At 42.2% G+C, this 18,573-nt stretch overlaps 2 protein-coding genes across 7 annotated transcripts in view; both read left to right on the forward strand.

The window, feature by feature from the left end:
- The first annotated feature begins 384 nt into the window (after positions 1–384).
- Positions 385–6,843, forward strand: LOC147060120 (uncharacterized). Of its 6 annotated transcripts, none has more exons than XM_085906575.1 (12): positions 385–400; positions 1,759–1,872; positions 2,354–3,217; positions 3,420–3,517; positions 3,592–3,764; positions 4,049–4,188; positions 4,264–4,367; positions 4,444–4,504; positions 4,735–4,823; positions 4,899–5,018; positions 5,083–5,183; positions 5,273–6,843. In XM_085906575.1, exons 3-12 carry the CDS (start codon positions 2,371–2,373, stop codon positions 5,592–5,594), a joined length of 2,055 nt encoding a protein of 684 aa, XP_085762701.1. In that variant the 5' UTR covers positions 385–400; positions 1,759–1,872; positions 2,354–2,370; the 3' UTR covers positions 5,595–6,843. The 6 variants fall into 6 exon arrangements, with proteins under 6 accessions (XP_085762701.1, XP_085762702.1, XP_085762704.1 ...); XM_085906576.1 differs by lacking the exon at positions 385–400 and adding an exon at positions 1,381–1,403; XM_085906578.1 differs by lacking the exon at positions 385–400 and adding an exon at positions 1,495–1,612.
- Positions 6,844–7,037: 194 nt separating this feature from the next.
- Positions 7,038–18,573, forward strand: part of LOC147060121 (pyruvate carboxylase, mitochondrial-like) — a 116,204-nt gene continuing 104,668 nt past the window's right edge. The window contains exons 1-8 of the mRNA XM_085933307.1: positions 7,038–7,391; positions 11,599–11,735; positions 12,594–12,687; positions 13,061–13,151; positions 15,081–15,246; positions 15,320–15,465; positions 17,140–17,257; positions 18,084–18,151. Coding sequence (XP_085789433.1) covers positions 7,381–7,391; positions 11,599–11,735; positions 12,594–12,687; positions 13,061–13,151; positions 15,081–15,246; positions 15,320–15,465; positions 17,140–17,257; positions 18,084–18,151 — 831 coding nt within the window. The 5' untranslated portion in view covers positions 7,038–7,380. The remainder of the gene's footprint in view (positions 7,392–11,598; positions 11,736–12,593; positions 12,688–13,060; positions 13,152–15,080; positions 15,247–15,319; positions 15,466–17,139; positions 17,258–18,083; positions 18,152–18,573) is intronic.

The following is an 18,573-nucleotide window of genomic DNA, read 5'->3' on the forward strand; positions in this document are numbered from 1 at the left end:
TGTGAGGAGATAATTAATAGAAGGAGCAGTTTGATAAATTAAAGCATTACATTTTGAGGCAGGAACAGTTTGATTCTTTATATTTATTCATCTTATTCAAGAACAATATTACTATTTTAGTGGTGTGAGAAAAAGGTGATCTAGTGACTTGGACTGGATTCTTTTTCTAGTCTTAAAGTGGAAAAAGTTTTATAAGATTATAATGTCAGTGCAATAGACGTTCCACACGCAATACAAATTGTATATATATATATATCTATATATATATTGTTTTATATATTATATATATATATATATATATATATATATATATATATATATATATATATATATATTTATATATATATATATATATATAATTTTATTATTATTGCTGCTGCTGCACCAGTGACCTCGACAGGTATTTGGGCCGTTTAATATGCGCACGATTTGATATCTTTTTTTATTTTATTTTTTAGTTTTTGTTTCAGCAAATCCTTGAATGAATAGATTCAGGCAGTGTGTCGTACTTGACAGAGAGGTTTCATGGAAATACAGTAAACAGTTCCATTTTGCGATCTGCTACTAGACCGCTAGCCCGTTAGCATTAGCAGGCCGTGTTCTCCGAGTGACCTTCCTTGTTTCAGTCAAGATACGTAATTTGTGACTTAATTACTGTAAATTAGGGATCCTAAATGAAGAGAAGGAAGACAATGTATGAGTTTATTAGTTTATTCAATTTTCAATCGTTTGGGTAGACGTATAAGAAAAAATCTCGAGGCACACCAACAAAAATCTGTTCAAACGTAGCCACCTATATGAACAATATAGTCATTCTTATCAAAGTGTCTTGAACAGGAATCAACTCATATATGTATTTTATCATCTTTTATATTTCTTCTTTCAAGTAAAAAGTCCACTTAAAGTGCAAGATTTCACTGTTACAATATGAAAAGTTGATTGTACAAAATGTCAATCTCGGTATATTTTACTCACTTAGTGTGAAACCTGTGCATGTTTGGATGAACTTGGATGAAGTTGATATCCTGTTTAATTCGTTTTCAAAAAATATTTTTAGACCAATTAGGTGAAATTGGATAATTTTCCACGGCACACCACAGTGTTTGATAAACACTTACACTAGAGGGTGCTATTGTGCCTGTTGACTTTTCATTAAAACTCTTAAGAAGTTTTGTAGCCTCCCAATCCGGAAATTATTTGTACTTTTGTACTTTGTTCTTCAGATGGTAGTTGGAAGTCCACCCATGCTTGTCTTGTATCATCTTTTAACCATAAAATACTAAACAGCAGAAATATTTTGCACATTTCAAAAGCACTTTATCTGATTGAAGACTCGAAATTGTTCATTGTGACCCCAGAGAGGAAAACCAGCATGACTCAATTGCATGCGAGGCCAGACGAGCGTAAGTGACAACAGCCGGCTAAAGACAATAAGAAAGCAAAGTTAGTGTGAAAAAGTGATGAAGACAACGAGATGGAAAGAATGGGAGGGGGGGGGCGGCATGTCGACTTAAACATAGACGAGAGGAGGGAGATCCGTCGGTGTTTGTTTCCTCAGGATGTGGTTACCACGACGACGAAAAGGCAAAGCGGCAACATCACGACATTGCGGGTCTCTTCTGACACCTGTCTTTAGTGTTAAGTGTGTGTGTGTTTGTGAAAGAGCGATGTATGCGGTTTGCAGCGCCTGCCTGCGTCTTTTGTTTTAGTTTTTGTGTGACACTGTCTTTGTACTCATCTTTGTGGGCGTGCTTTCAGGTGACGCACAAAAAAGAAGGCAGCTGCGTAGAGACGACGGTCTGAGAGAGGCCGTCCGAGACGAGATAGCGGAGAATGAGGACAACCTGCACGAGACATGAGCGCCGAAAATTGGTAAAAACACACACACACACCGAAAAAATGCGGACTTAATTTGAATACATTCCGTCTTTCCACTCGTCAACGCTTTCTATCTTGTCGTGCAATGCTGTGAGTTGTATTTTTCTTATTTTTGCTTATTTAACTTCAATTAATTATTTGCAATCAATTCTAGTGGATTTTACTATCCATTCCTTTGTGTCGATTTTTGGTCACATACAGGCACATTTCATTTTTTTCGAATATTTGGTCAAATGAAATACACAAATTGGGTGGTACAGTTAACCCAGCGATAGGTCTGACAATAACTAAAAAGTAGTTCTCATGTGTTTCATCCTGTCACAATAGAGCCAAATGGTTGATGTGAACCCCCCAAAATATATTATTAATATATTTAAAGAGTAGAATTTGGAAATGAGAAAATCAAACCAAAATTGGCGTTCTGCAATAATGCTGTAATAATGTTTTTTTTTTTTTTTTTGCATCTCTCCAATAGTTAAGCAAACAGCCACAATGGATGATGACCTTTGGTCCACTCAGCAATTTTCCAATCGCCATCCCCATCATCCCGAAAGACCCTCCTTCCACCTGATACCTGTGATGGGTTCCCCCCAGGACTTCCCTCAGCAATTTGGGAGTCAAGAAAAAATACACGTGACCTCCTTCTTTTCTGCAAGACGGAGCACGAACGCCTTCGAGTGGTTGGAGTGCGGCGAAAAAGAGAGAAGCTGCGACCATGCGGAGGCGGAATTTTACAGCAGCCCGAACTGGGACGTCAACTCAGGTTCAAATTTCAACTCTGATTTGCACAAGTGGAGCGAGAGCTGCGGAGAGCTGCAAAATTGGGATTTGGGTTCGAGCTGCGAGACCCCCAGCCCTTTGTCGGAGATGCCCTGGCCGACTCAAATTGGGACCCGCCAAGTTTTACCCTCGCTGAAGTCAGCGACCCACAAACCGGACCCGTTTCTAGAGACTTTCCCCCTGCAACCGAAACAAAGCATCCAAGAATCTCACTGGTCCATTTGGGGATCGGGGGCGACCAAAGTAGAGCATTTTGGATCCGAGAAGTTTTTCAGTCTAAACGCTTGCTCGTCCGCCGCGCCGCCATTCCCGTTGTCTCAGCTGGAATCCTCAATGCTCAGTCCTCCTCTCACGCCTTTGCCTCCCCCATCTCACTCGCCAGCCACGACATGCATCCAGTCGCACTCGCAGGCCGGAGACGACAACGGGGCGCTCCACTTTTTTGCTTCCAATCCGCAGCCGCTGCCGTCGCTCAACTCCTTCGGCGTGACGTGGATGTTTCCCGCCGGGTCAAACGGGACTGCTCAGGGCAACTCGAGATCTTCATACAACATCCAAGGTACAATCTAACATACAATACAATGTAGCATAGATCGCTACAATAGCTAGCTAGCAGGGCAGTGCAAGTCATGGAAATATAATGGTGATTTCAATCTTAATCAAAGACCTTGGGGGATTATTTCATAATTGCGCAACCCTACTAGCTAGCTTTGCCTACACCCTCAAAAGATGTGTCTTTAATCTTTTTCCATCATTTACAGAGCAGCTCCCCTCACTTGGAAAATCCTCTATCAACTCACGCAGAGACCCGAATCACGCACTTCCAAGTCATGCGACAGGAAGTGCCGTTCACTATGGGGTAATGAACAATTTCACCGTTTTCTTTTTTTTTTTTTTTCCTGGAACACCCTAACACGCTGCTCGTTCTTGTAGAAAAACCAAACCTACACCGGAACTCCATTTCCCAGCCTCCTTCACACTAATGTGGGAAAAAGAGATCACTATACACCTCGACCCCTCCTCAACCCAGCTCGGGAAGGGACAGGCCTTCACTCCTCCTTCTCCTCCATTCGGCAAAGAGAGCAGGATGATCATGCTATTGAAGCGTAAGTATAGTCATAGACCCGGAGAGGCAAAGAAGACCTCACTGGATTTTAAACATTTGACATTGGCATATAGTTAATCAATCAATCAATCAATCAATCAATCAATCAATCAATCAATCAATCAATCAATCAATCAATATATTCTTTATCCTCCGCATAGAACACCAGTACTATATATATATATATACTCGTACATCTGTCTTATACTGCCCCCAGGTGGCCAAAGTGCGAAAGCGTCAATCCTCATTCGTTATGAACCTACATTTGCCCTTTATTCTCCTCAGAAAGATCAACATCGGCAGTGATTTCCAGGCGGAGCTCCCCCCTCTCAGATTTGGCGCCGGGGTGTCGAAACGAACTTGGGAACAGTCTCTGTGGAAGCCACGGGAGAAGATCACGGAGAATCGCAAGGCGCAGGAGCAAGGTGAAGAGTCGTCCGAATGAGATATTCCGAATGGTTGCCTCAGTTCACCACACAAAGCATCTTTGGTTGGCTCAGTGGAAAAGCTGCTGTTACTGAGTAACTCCAGTTGCCTACCAGGAGGGGGCAGCAACGTCGAGCTGGCGCTGCACTCTCTGCACGCCTGTCAGGGAAACGTCATGGTGAGCCGCCTCCGTGTCTTTCCCGTGTGGTTTCATGTCATGTCATGCTTTACAGCTCAGTGGCTTTCCCGTACAGGCCGCACTGGAGATGCTACTGCTAACAGGGACATTACCGAGCGAGGACTACCACTATGCCGGTAACCTTTGACCTCAAACTACTACATAATTAACGACACGCCTCACTACAAGTGATATTGAGCTTTTAAACAACTAATTAGCCAGGAAAAGGCCAGCCTATTTTCCCATTGTGGGTACAAAGGCGGTCTTTGTGTGCCCCCCCCCCCCCACCCCCGCCCCCACCCGCCCACCACCACTTGTTGTGTTCCCCGCTTACAATTCCACATTTGACATCATCTCCTTTTTCCAGGTAGCGACGCTTGGAGCGAGAGCGAAAAGAACACCTTCAACGTAGCCCTGAACACTCATGGAAAAAACTTTTGGCTGATACACAAATTGGTATATAATTGAGTAAATATTGCAGTAGTATGCGAAGAATACCGTACAAAATAGAAAATTGTTTTTGTGTTGCAGGTGAAGACAAAAACAGTGAAGCAGTGCGTGGAGTTTTATTACCTGGTCAATAAAAGCCAAGCTAAGCTGCACAAACAAACAAAGCTGAAGATTTGTGATGAGCAACACCAGAGTCAAATTGTGAGTTTTGTTAGTTTTGGTTAACTATCATAACCTTGGTTCACACCGGTACCATCTCCTACAGGTAATCCCCGCCTCGCTGCCAACAGAAATACAGCCTGGACTGGAGGAGGCGGAGGCCGCAACGCCATTGGCTGGCTCCTACCCTTGCACAAAGTGCGGCAAGTGGGTCCACCCTGTCTTTTGTTGTATTTTTTATTTTTTTTTTCTGAGGCCTTGTTGCGATCGAATAACATCTCCCCTGTTTGCTTCAGAATATTCACCAAGGTCAAGTCTCGCAACGCTCACATGAAAATCCACCGAAAGTCTCTCAAGGACTGGCCCAACAAGTTCCATTTGGCTCCTGCGGTTGACTCCGCAGCCAACGACTTCTACCATCCATGCGCTTATAAAGTCAATCCTGGTTACTTTGATTCGAACGACGTCGGCTTGCCCGGAGCGTCCTCCTACACCGACGCAAGCGCCATCGTTGACGCCGATGGCTCAAAACAAAGAGAACAACCCGCATATGGCTCCATTTTTAACCAATCGTGGCACTCCTTTGAAGAGTTTCAAACGCAGGCTTACGCACCTTGAATTAAAGTTTCCCAACTTTTGAAATTGAAATGAACGTCAAACTTCGAAAAAGCAACGTCACATCTGAACTTGTTTTCTGGGTTCGAGATGTTCACAATGCGAGCCGGAAATGGAAAACTATTGTCATTCTGAAGGCGGTCCGAGGTTTGTTTCATATCAATTCAAAATAGACACTTTGTTTTGTTTCAAGTTGTTTTGGTAATTATTCTGCCACCATACAAGTCATGTTTTGAATTTGTTTTGTTTGGATCTTTCGGATGTCAGAATTGGCTGCCAAATATAGATTTTTTTTTATTGCTGCCCAATTTTCCATCTCCTTCCCGTTTCTCTTTCAACGTTTTTTTCATGTGTCGGGTGTTATCAAATCTGTTCTGAAAAGCAATCAAAAGAAGTAAGGTAACATGACACCAGCTTTTGCTTTTTAATACACGGCAAAGGGCTTTTATAAAGTGTTAAATAACACTGATGACAAATTCAAAATACCAGCAGCATGCCAGGGCGTTACGTCACCAGTATCCAATGGTTCGGCCGGCCACATTGTACCGATTAATTCTTTTTTATTTATTTTTTTGCAGTGAAAAAAAATAGATCAAATCCTCACGGGTAAAAAGAAGGCCTAAAACACGTGACAACAACAATGTGAAAGTTGTGCCAGCAATTACACAACCAAATTCCAACAGTTTGTAATTACAACCTCTGAGGAAGCACTTACAGGGATGGAGATAGAAAAAAGCTAGTAAAGTTCAGTAAAGTGGGTCAATGCACATTGGACGGCATTTGAAATGTTATTGTTTTGTGACGCCTATGTCAGCTTGTTTATTCAGGGGCTTGTAGAACAGCAAACATAAAAACCGCAAATGGCCATCACGAGTACAGCAGTCACGAGTTTCGTCACACTCCCTCAGTTTTTTGCTCTCAAAAACGTTTAGTTTTGAGTTTTACGTCATTGTCACATGGTTTTGGAGCTCACATTTGATGGAAGTAAATCTAAAATATTGTGGAAAAAGCTTTCATACCTTCAAGTCAACAAGAGTTGGAATGTACATATGCATTTTGGTGGCAATTAATCACCATTTCAGACCACAGCAGATTTTCAGAAAAAAGCGAATTATTACAGTAAATTTATGGTGGAAAATTGCATAAGTGTCTTGCTGATGTGTTTTGCGTATTTAAAAAAAAGTATTTTTTATATTTGAATGTAAAACCAGTAAAAAAACATTTTTTTTGACGAAAATCAACAAATAAAAGAAATTAGGAAAAAAGAAATACCAGTGATTCCATAATTTCCACCTGTATATATTTATGAATTACTGTATTATTTTCAATGCACCAAAATACCTTTTTATCGAAACTCGCGCCAGCTCTTGACGCCGCGCCTCCTTCTCTGATTGGCCGAGAACATAGGGGGGCGTGTCGTGTGACGTCAAAACTGAGCGAGAAGGATCAGAGTTTGTGCGAGAAGGGAAGAGATTAACTAGGGCTGCACGCAGGCAAACCACGGAGCTGCTAGCAGTTAGCTTTAGCCGCCTTGCCACTTCTCCGTCCTCTCCCGGCGGCCACTCTGCTCTCCAGCCCCGTCCCTCCACGCCATTTCTTTGAGTGCGCATATGAAGCAAATTGATCCAAAGTAGCAAAAAGGAGCTCCCTCCCACCATCCCCGCTTCTTCCTCCTTCAAGCGTGACCGTGTGTGTGTGAGAGCTACGTGGGCAAAACCCAAACAAACAAGCCAAGGCGTCCTTCAAATAGGCTACTGTTTACAATCGGTGTCCCGTTACCTGTCATCGGATGCACAACACGTGAGTACTGATGTGAGATAGTATGCTAGCTTTCCGGATTTTCTTCCGTGTATGCTTTTTTTTTTTTGTTGCTTCCAGGATGTCCCGTTTGCCATTTGTCATGTGTCACGCTGTCACATCTGTCGGGAGAGCATTATTATACGTAAAGCCAAAAAAGGGGCAAAAATGCAAGGCTGTCAGGAGCTAGTTAACTTGCACCAGCCTTGCTCTGCTAGTTTGGAGCATGCTGGTTTTTTTTTAAACGTGGATTTTTTTTTGCAGCCTGCAATGCAGTTGCTCCACAAGGAAGTCTTGTCGACAACTTTGGCCAAAAGGCTTGAACGGTAAAAAAAACAAAACAAACAAAAAAAACGAGCCAAATGAACTTTTAATTATTTTCTTTTAAAAGAATTTTCAAATTTATGTTGGGTGCATACTGCATACCAACCGGCCGCTCACTCGCCTGGTGGCATCAGTGGCATGTCAAACCAGGGGCGATCCTAGAGTCAGTAGTTTAGAGGTGCTGAGCCCCCCCCTCCCTGGCCATGCAAGATAAATAAATAATATATACTAATAATAAACAGTAATGTATCATTAATAAACAGACATGGTGAATTTTTTTTAAAATACACTTTAATGCAAATAAAATCATATCGAATTATTTGATAATAATCAATTCCAAAAATATGCAGTAGCGATAGCCTCAGTCATAACATCGTAAGATTAAAATTCCAACAATTAAGTAGAACATTCACATTTTATAACGATACATTTCACGTGATAAATATCACCTTATCACATTTAAGATCCCGTATTGTTAGCGTACAAAATTGTTAGCATACGTTACAAAAAGACCCCGGATGAATGACGTTACCTATTAACCGTGTAATTGTTTTTGTCTTCTCTGTTGCCACAGTAGTTTAGTTTGTTTAGTTGTTAGTAAGATGATTTATTGTTTTCTAATTGTAACGTGAAGGCACCAAACCTTGTTGACATGTTGAAACCTGCCGGAGTGCACAAAGTGTTTGTTTGCTTGCCGGCCACACGTTGCGCACGTCCTCATTCCGCTGTCTCCTTTTTAACCTTTGAACTGTGTGTCTCTTCTTCTGTTTTAACAACCTTTACTCCACTCACGCTTCATCCCTGATTTGAGCCACGCTTACTATCTCGATTGAGCGACAAGCACAAGTTCATCTTCTCAGGCCTTCTTTTTTTTTCCTCCTCCTCCTCTGATGTCGTCGTCGTGTTGCAAGAATTTGTTTACGAGTCGCTAAAGGAAGCATATGGAGTTGATCGAGTGTGTTGTTCCATGAAATTCAATGAAATCCAGAGATGCATCTGAGAAGGAAGTATTTGTAATTTGATATTCTTCACAAAGAGCTTTTGGACATGAGCTGAATAAAATTGTCATGGAGATGTTTGAACCCAAAGTGGAGCAAGGCGTATGCACTTGTAGCATATTGTTTATCAATGTGTGCGTGTGTGTGTGTGTGTGTGTGTGTGTGTGTGTGTGTGTGTGTGTGTGTGTGTGTGTGTGTGTGTGTGTGCGTGCGCGCGTCCGCTTGCAAAACACCGATCGTGGAATTCTCGTGAATCTGTGCCATATGTCTGCCAAGCAAAAGCCGTTTGCCCGCTGGGAACTGTAGTGGAAACACGATGCCAGACAGCACTAGTCGAAAATAGAAAGCATGATCTCGTAGCAAGTGGTGTTACGCAATTTGACCTTTTCATTTTGGACTTCAGAAGTTGACTGTTGTGAACTGTCCCCCCCCCCCCCTGGCGGACTTTGCGACCTCTGACGCAATCTCTGATGCAAATGCGTGTGTGCCTTTGTGTGTCACAAGGTCGCATGTGCGACCAAAACAGAACTTTGCTCCCCGAGAGGTTAATAAGTCAACCGCAGAACAACCTCTGCTCTTGCCAAATGAGACATTGATTCAACTTTCCCCCCCCCCCCCCCCTGTCGTTGAACGAGATGTGCGTGCGATTGAGAGGCTGAAGTCAGGGAGTTGACTTGGCATCGGAAGTTACATTCCTCTTTGCTGACTGTAATTTAGCTCTGAGAAAAAAAAGTTTTGTAAGATCACCCTCATATCAACTCTGAAGATTTTGTCAGTCCAATTTAGATTTCACTTGCATCTCAGCTGAAACAAACGCACCACCAGAAAGAGCACCCATAGTTTGAATATGAAATGTTTCATTTTTGGAAATAATACATTTAGGATGATGTCAAATCCAGTACTATTTTTGCAATGGGCAAAGTCAGTGATTCACAAATTTACACCAAGTACTAGGCTTTAGATTTTGGAGCCGATTTCCCCATCAATGAGTTAAAAAAAAAAAAAAAAAAAGATAACTGATCACATAAAATTATTATGAATAATGACGTCCAGCAACAGTATTGCGGGTTCTTTTCGAACGATCAGCCCCCCACGTTGCCTAAGAGCGTGAGAAAACCAAATCAATCCAAATTTCTACTCGCGTTCCTGCATTGAACCACAAGAGGGCGCTACCGACTTATTTCTGTCCTTTTGCCAATTTAACCTGGTTGTGTTGATGACATTTTAATGACACCTTTTGTACTATTTGCATATGAATCTTTGTCTTGTGTCACTCCCACCTCATAAAGAAGATAAGGTGACAAAGTCGAGGTGCTGAAAAGGGGACCTCACCTACCGACATTCCTCTCATTCCACGCCCGATTCTCCATTTACATGTTGTCTCCATAAGTGACGCTACACGACAAAGCACAAAATGACTTTATATTTTAATATTTTCATGGCTACGTGCGTTACGAGAGGTTCAGAAGATGTTTCTCTGCTGGAAGGCTTTCCAGCTTCAGAAGTGATCAAAGAGCATTTTTGATACACGTCTCCAGCTTCACTCACCATCTGCGGGCTGGCTAGTTCCCACCATGCGTACGCTTGATCGATTTAAATTCCGGTCATGGAGTGCAAGGCTATTAAAATGCCACCTTTCATTTCTTATTTAGTCCGAGACGATATCATGTTTTTATTAATACTACGATGGCAGCATACAGAATTAGCAAAAAAAAAAGTATTTTATGTGTTTACAACAGCAGGCAGTAGCACTGGATGTGACATCTGTACATGAATAAATAAATGTAGCGACAGAAGGCAGCAATGTTTTGGAAATAGATTTGTGTAGTATTTAACTAGAGGTTTCAAAATGGATTAATCGATTGTCAAATTAATCGCCTCGTATTTTAATAATCGAATAATAGTTTAGAGCTATTTTTTTTTTAAAACTAAAGCTTGGCCATTTTTTTTTTTTTTTTATCAGGTTCTCAAAAGTCATTTTTCTCTATCAATAGTTTTTCATGACAGAATTATCCTGTGTGTATAAACAAAATCAGACATTTGCAAACATCTGCTTTGGGTATTTTTTTTCAAGGTGAAATAGAAATATTTAAATTTCAAATGTGATCCATGTAAATGTGATGCATGCCAAAAAGTTTCAGGAATAAACATATATAAACAAACAGTGTAAAGGCCATCAGCTTTCACACAATTGCTAGTTTCTCCGTTTTTTATGATCAAATGTAAAACTATGTTTACATAGATCACGGCAGATTTTTTCCATTTCAACAGTTTTTTTTTTTTAAATAAAATATGATCTCGTTTTGTGATGCCACCAATTGGCCACGCGGTGGCAGTAACGTCCCAAGGTACTTTGAAAAAAAAACAACACTTTAGTTTTCCTCTACCGTTATTACGTATATTAATGAAAGAACTGGAACAAGCTTATTGATTCATTTTCATGCACCATGCTGGGCATTTTTATTCTTTATTATTATTATTTTTTTGCCTTACACATCAATATTATTGAGGAAAAACATCAGTTGAATGCTAAGTAACCAGTAGTCCTTCATTTATCATTTGTAACTTGTCGGTAGTATGATGAGCCGTCATTCTCAAAAAAAAAAAAACCCACGTCTGAATACAGATATATAGGGGTTATAGTTGTGCTTTATTGTTTCTTTTAATAGTTTGACAGTGTTGTTGTGATTTGGAGGCCAAGCTAGACAGCTGGGTGTTATTTAGGAAACATCTGCAGCTAGTTTAGTTGGGCCGTGGGAGGCTGAGCAGCTGTCGGTTGGCCGTCACACTTCCTGCTTGTAAAATGATGATTGCAATTTTGTTTTAAATGTGGTTTGCCGTGCCCCAACATGAACCCCGCCCAAATAAATATGTTTTGTCGCACCTAGGATGATGCGCTACGTTGCGGTGCAAGGCGGCCTCGGCCTGCTCGCCGTGAGGAGGGCTTGTCTGCTCTACCGGTTCGCCCATTCCGCCCCGCAGAGTCACTACCGGCCCATCAAGAAAGTGATGGTGGCTAATCGAGGTAAGAATGAAACATCTCCAAAGAATAAAGCAACCTGATTTTGGTGATCATTCATGTTTGAACACTTGACCGTGTGGCCGGCTGGATGATTTTCTCTTTCCCCGCATCACTGAATAGCCTTTAAAACACTCCAAAGTGTCGTCTATTCCTATTATTGCAGAAAGTCAGGTTACATTTAACACATATGAGTGTTTTTTTTTTTTTCACTTCAACACTTTGAGGGGCGGAAAAAAAAAAGTCATGCCATCAGTTATGCTATTTAATTAGCATAGCTAATTTCTTTGCAATTTCATTCCTGGGTCGAAAAAAAATATGAAACCTAAAACCTTAGACAAATTATTAAATTAAGACTCTTAAGCTGAATATCACCACTTATTTCTTACTTTATCTGACAATAGCCAGTACTATAAAGACCCCGCCCCCCTCCGGACGGTGTGCACATTGAAAGATTCATGTCAGCCTTCCTCCCTTCAAAGCTCTATTAAACTGCTTTAATCCATCATTTTGATTCAGATGGGTTTTGGTCTGACACACACAGACACACACACACACACACACTGCTGGGCTTTCCGTCAGTGTCTGTCCTTCACTTTGGTGTGACACGATATCTACACCACATTAGATCACATTCATCACACTGCAGTGCACCAGAATGAGCTGGGCTGCTGTGTCCATGTGTGACAAAATTCTCCACATGTTTCCCAAGGTCTTTTTTTTTTTTTTTGGTGTGTGTGTGTGTGTGTTCCGAGCCCAAAACCTTGTACCTTTTGAACTGTGATGCCATGTACGTCATTCCAAACCCAAAAGTCGGCCCCCGTTCAACTTTGTCCATACTCCCCCCCCCCCCCCCCCTCCCAGGTGAAATCGCCATCCGTGTGTTCAGAGCTTGCACTGAGCTGGGGATTCGGACGGTGGCCGTCTACTCTGAGCAGGACACTGGCCAGATGCACAGGTAATTTCCGTCCGCCCGTGTGGCGGCACGCTCAAAACTCTCAAGCCCAATTAAGCCGCTTACAAAATGGCACCCCGCAGCACGCAGAAGCTCCCCGCGGCGGTCGAACCGCCCAATCCCGCCAGCCAGACTCGTGAGCTCAATTGCCACGGCGGATTATTGATCACGACACACAATTAGAGGAAGCCTTTCAGCGCTTCTTTGTGATTCCTCGCCAGGATGACATCGCCCCAATTATATCGACATTACGTACAAACATTTCGGCCAGCGTGTATGCCCCCCCCCCCACCACACAGCTTCTCTATTTAAATGTCACATCCTTCTGAGATAAATCACACATGCACATTTTTATTTTATTTTTTTGTCTTTGCAGGCAAAAAGCAGATGAGGCCTACCTGATTGGAAAAGGTCTGGCGCCGGTCGCCGCTTACTTACACATCCCTGACATCATCAAAGTAGCCAAGGTAAACCCGTCAATCAACTTTATTGATTGGGCGCTTTCAGAACACAATCTTGAAACAAACTCTAAAGTGCATCGGCAGCTCCAATCTGATATGCTCTCTCCTACATGTTCCAGGTAACTTATTCAGTGCCATTGACGGTTATAGACGTCAAAGATATGAAGTACCGTATTTTCCGGACTATAAGGCACACCTAAAAACCTAACATTTTCTCAAAAGCTGTCAGTGCGCCTTATAGTCCGGTGCGCCTTATATATGGACCAAATTCCTAAATTTAAACTGGCCGGAAGCATTGTGTCATGAAATCAATCATAAGTGGCCCGCTGAAGACTATGAATCATGAATCAAAAAGACTATGGCTCATTATTTTGTGATTCTAAGTAATTTGTTGCATCTGAAGTTAAAATAAAAAAGATAAAATGGAGAAGGATTTGATTTGTATTAAAAATCTGACATGATGCATTAATGGTGCGCCTTATAGTCCGGTGCGCCTTATATAAGGGCCAAGTTTTAAAATAGGCCATTCATTGAAGGTGCTTATAGTCTGCCGCGCCTTATAGTCCGGAAAATACGGTAGGTTGGCAGTGAAGGAGTTGGTAAATAGATTGACATAATTTTCACAATGCAGCTGCAATATGTTTGTAATCTGATTATTTTTTTTATTACATGTATTGGAATATTGAGGGGAAAATTAGATTCGTCTTTTAAAAATTGTGGTATCGATGACTCCAATAATTGTATTTCACAACAATCGAATGTATCTCAACCACTAAAACTGCAGATCTTTCAATCCATCATTCTTTCCCCCAACCTAAGATCTAAAAATGTCAGGGGGAAAAAAGAAGCCGCCTTTTTTATGAGCGTTTCCATAAGCTTGACATTTAATATGTGCGCGTACGTCACGTTGCAGCCCCTCCCCCCCCTCTCGTCGGCAGCCGCATCGACCAATTATCTTGTCACTTCTCCTTCTTTTGTCTTTTTCTTTCCTTTATACACATTTTCGCACATCCACAGCAAAGCCGATAAAGAGCTAAAATAACGTTACGTGCCACTCGCACATGCTACCGCACTGCTCTCTTGTGTGACGTTATTGTCGTCTTGCCTCTGCGTGTCTTTGTGTGTCCATACTTCTCTTGACAACGGTCCGTGGTTATATTCAGCCTTGCATCATGGAGCAGATGGTACACACTGGTGTGTGTGTGTGTGTGTTTGTGTGTGAACGACCTTGTCATCATTATATGCGTCATTTTGTTCGTATATGACTAACTTTGATAGCATGGGAATGAAAGCTCCTGCAGGTCCAGTCTTCAGGCTTGTGGACACTCAAGTAGTTTTCCCCGTCAATTAAATTCAATCAGCTAATTAGCCACTGAGGTTACAGTGAAAACAAAAACAATGGGGGGGGGGGTGAAATGATGCATTAGCAAGACAGTTTCATAGATGTGTAGGAAAAACAGAACCTTCACTCTTTCTAAACAAGTAAGCAATTTTTCTTGACGCAGTTTGGTGACAAGATATAGGTGGAATGGAAAATGACATCAATCATCAAACCCTTCGCCGAACACTCTCACTATGATGGAACCATTAGCGGCAGAGATGAAATCAGCGTGACTGTGAGGAGCTTTAGCCTCGGAAAACATTTTGTTCTGCTCATGTTAAGGGCAGGCTGCAGATCATAAACAAGAGCTTCTTGAAATTGATGACAAGAAATTGGTAGGTTTTCAACCAATTTTGCAACAGGGTCAGCTATGCAATTATAAAATGGTGTCATCAGCGGAAAAAATGATGATTGTTACTTTCTGGAGCCGGGATATTTTGAAAAGCGGAAAAAGCACCGGACCCAGTATTGACCCCTGAGGGACACCATGAGGTCAAAGGTCCGAGTGGACACCCACTTTCTATCTTTTCAACAATGTTCCTTTCTTTCCACAGGACAACAACGTGGACGCCATCCACCCAGGCTACGGATTCCTGTCCGAACGCTCGGACTTTGCTCAAGCCTGCGTCGACGCCGACGTGATGTTTGTCGGACCGACTCCGGAAACCGTCCGCAAGATGGGCGACAAAGTCGAGGCCCGCTCCCTTGCCATCAGTGCCGGTACGAAAATCAACAGAGAGTGACCAATTTTCAGGAACTGAAAGAACGACTATGCGACTTTGTTCTCGTCAAGGTGTACCGGTGGTCCCGGGAACCGACTCCCCCATCAGCAGCCTACAGGAGGCCCACGCCTTCGCCCAGACCTACGGCTTCCCCATCATCTTCAAAGCGGCCTACGGGGGCGGCGGCCGAGGCATGAGGGTGGTCCGAGAGTACGAGGTGAGCCCCGGCGCTTTCTATTCATGGCATTTCTGTTTTGTGTGGAATTGCTTGGATTTTATTTACGACCGTGGCTGCCAATCACCTTTCTGCTCGTCCTTCTGTCATGCGAAATTGCCTCCGGAAGGTTCTTCAAGCATGCAAGACAGCTAAAAACATTGAGATCAATTTTTCTGCCTGCCCGGGGTCCAATTACCAGAATGTATCCTAGCATTTATTGCGCATGTGGAACGTATGCCATATGTTTCTCACATAAGTGATATTTTCCGCAAACACAATCTCCCGAGATGCAGGCAGCAATGATTGACACATTTCCTTCTCTCTGATAACGCTCGCCTTACGACATCTATTCTGCTTTGGGGTTTTTTTTTTTCTCCGCAAGCCCCAGCTATTTGTTTTTGCATCTTATGAAAACTAATTGAATTTTCTCTCCCCTCTTGTCGACGACGCAATGCAGATTTTCGCATAACAAAGTCAACGCGGAGTGACGCATTGTTTTTTTTTTTTTTTTCTCCCCCCGCTTCGGTGCAAGCGGGACTGATGATGCGTCTTTCCTCATCCGAACGTCGCTTTCATGTCCTACCTGAAACGTGCAGCCGGAATGTTCAAATGACCTCCCGCAGGCGCGGCGTGCCGTCGCTGTGGAATATTTCACTGACAGCCTGCCGCCAGCTTCTTATGCTAGCAATGTTTATTTTTGGGGCCGCCCTTTTCTTAAATCTGACTACGTCCAACCAACTTCAGGTTTTTGTTGTCATCTCTGAATATGTGAGAACTTCAAAATGTAGGACGGATATGTAATACTCGCAAAGGCATATATTCTTTATTATCTGCAAGGAAAGACAAATATATGTGTCATTGAAATCCCAAGTGTTGCAGTCACCCAACAGAATGGCGAAGGGCATTATTCTCCACTTTTTGTTCCATTTGATGCATTTTAACCTTTTTGGATTGAACAAATTAGTTGTTGACATTTGTGACTATTGCGTTTAAGGTGCTTAAGTGGTGAAAAGATTTTGTAAAGCACCTAAACAGAGGTTGAGTTATTAAAAAAAAAAAAATCCAATCCTGACCCATCACAAATTGCTTGCCTGGTTTCATTTTACTTTTTTTTTTTTTTGGGGTGGCATTTGTGCATTCAATTTCACTCTCATCATTTAGCCTGTGTATACAGCGCTAAATGTTGGCTGCTAATTAGAATGCTAATTAGCCTTTCCGCTAGCTGGTCACATAACCAAAGAAGTTTGGGTTGGCACTGGTGACGCATGCCACGGCCTTGGCTTTTGCCTCCCTTGGAGAGAACAGCCCAGGGTGGTTGACCGCAGTGAGTCACCTCTCGCCTCGTCCCAAAGTCGGATTTCACACGATGGCCCGGCAAGATGTCGCAGACCGACAACACAGATTGAGTCACGACCTTGACTCGCCCTTGCGCCTCCGTGCCGCATTGTCTCCCCGTGGATCGTTTGCAACAAATTCTCTGCTGATGGAAAGAAAGGCAAAAATGGAAAGTGATAAATTGGATAATATACCAGCAAAGGTTTTTCCAACTTAAAAATGTAACGACCAGCTGCCGAGGTGCACAAGTTGACGATTTCATTGTTTATTACAAAGAGCTATTTTTTTATTTTTTGCTTCCTGACTGATGCTTATGGATTTTCTTGCTCTGTTTGTCAGGAACTTGAAGAGAATTACCAGCGGGCCTACTCGGAAGCGCTGACGGCTTTCGGCAATGGCGCTCTGTTTGTGGAGAAGTTTATTGAAAAACCGAGACATATTGAAGTGCAGATCCTCGGTAAGTGCACTCGACGACGTGCGCCTATTCCCGAGTGGACCGAGCTCCCCGACGGTGTTGCCACAGTAAATCCGTTACCTTACGACTGATCACATGACTTCGAAAGTACCTTATTGCTTACAAGTTAGGTACTTAAAGATACTTTATGAGTTACATTTAACAGATGCCGACAACCTTAAGACATTTTTATGGATTTCACTTCACCTAAATGTGTTTTTTAAAGTAGTCTGTACTTAATTGGAATTTTTTAAAAAATATTTCTTTTTTTTTTATATATACATATTTTATTTATTAATATTTTGTATATTAATAAAAATTATTTAATTTTCGAAGCTAGATCGACAGCACAGTCTGTGTGCAGCATAACTTATATTTTTTAATGATCATTATTTTTGAAAATACATTTTTTTGACGTTTTTAGCCGTCAGTGGCAGCGAATGAGCTAACAAAACTGTTTGTTAACTGTTGTTAATTTGTTAATTGTTTAAAAACAATGTATTTTTCATTTGTTATGCGTAAACAACATGATGCTCCATAATATCGCGCGGCTGCCGCAGTGCGAGTAAAGTATTACAACAGCTATCGATTGATTCTCGAGCTATTTTCCGATACCGTAAATTGGTTAATAATGCGTCCAAATGACACACAACGTGGGCATCGATTTGTGGAACAAAATATGAAATTTACCTCAGGGCATTTTTCTGGAAATAAGTCATAGCACTACCGCTTTTTAAATATATGTATCTAATCCCCCCCCCCCCCCCCCTTTTACTTTTGAGTGGGGGAGGTAAATTGTTTTCACCTTTTGGATTGTGTGTCCCCGCAGGAGATAAATACGGTAATGTCATCCACCTCTACGAGAGAGACTGTTCCATTCAGCGGCGCCACCAAAAGGTAAGTTTCGCATGCCGGTCACACTCGGCGCAAAGGTCTCTCCTTCAAGCGCGGGCGTTCCGATAAAACTTCATAATCGGCTTTTGTCTTCCGCCGAGCGTCTCATTAGGCAACATATTAATACTAGATTATAATAATGGAGATGACAGCGCGTGCGCGTGCCGCAGGTACCGAAAGGATAATACGCCAATGAAATTGTCCTGATGCCTTTATCTGAGGCGCTTAAAGAAGCCTCCGTCAAACGGACTTTGCTCTCGGAATTATCTTCGGAATTCATTCCGGCCCCCTCTGGGCAGCGCCGTGCTTGCTCTTTGATTCCTTCCTAATTAATTAGCGGTTATAGCGTCACCTTAATAAATGCACAAACATCCCACTCAAGGGAAGTGTCCTATCATCATATATGCGCTATGCGTGTAACTTTC

This window comes from Syngnathus leptorhynchus, chromosome 2 (genome assembly GCF_054491065.1).
Source record: "Syngnathus leptorhynchus isolate UIUO chromosome 2, UIUO_Slep, whole genome shotgun sequence".
NCBI classification, from domain to species: domain Eukaryota; kingdom Metazoa; phylum Chordata; class Actinopteri; order Syngnathiformes; family Syngnathidae; genus Syngnathus; species Syngnathus leptorhynchus.

Bases quoted from the DNA above. Each gene is read 5' to 3' on its own strand.
- LOC147060120 (XM_085906575.1), top strand. From the start codon at position 2,371: ATGGATGATGACCTTTGGTCCACTCAGCAATTTTCCAATCGCCATCCC. The intron at 4,189-4,263 runs GTGAAGAGTCGT...TGGTTGGCTCAG, and splicing joins TCGCAAGGCGCAGGAGCAAG to TGGAAAAGCTGCTGTTACTG. The intron at 4,505-4,734 runs GTAACCTTTGAC...TCCTTTTTCCAG, and splicing joins CGAGGACTACCACTATGCCG to GTAGCGACGCTTGGAGCGAG.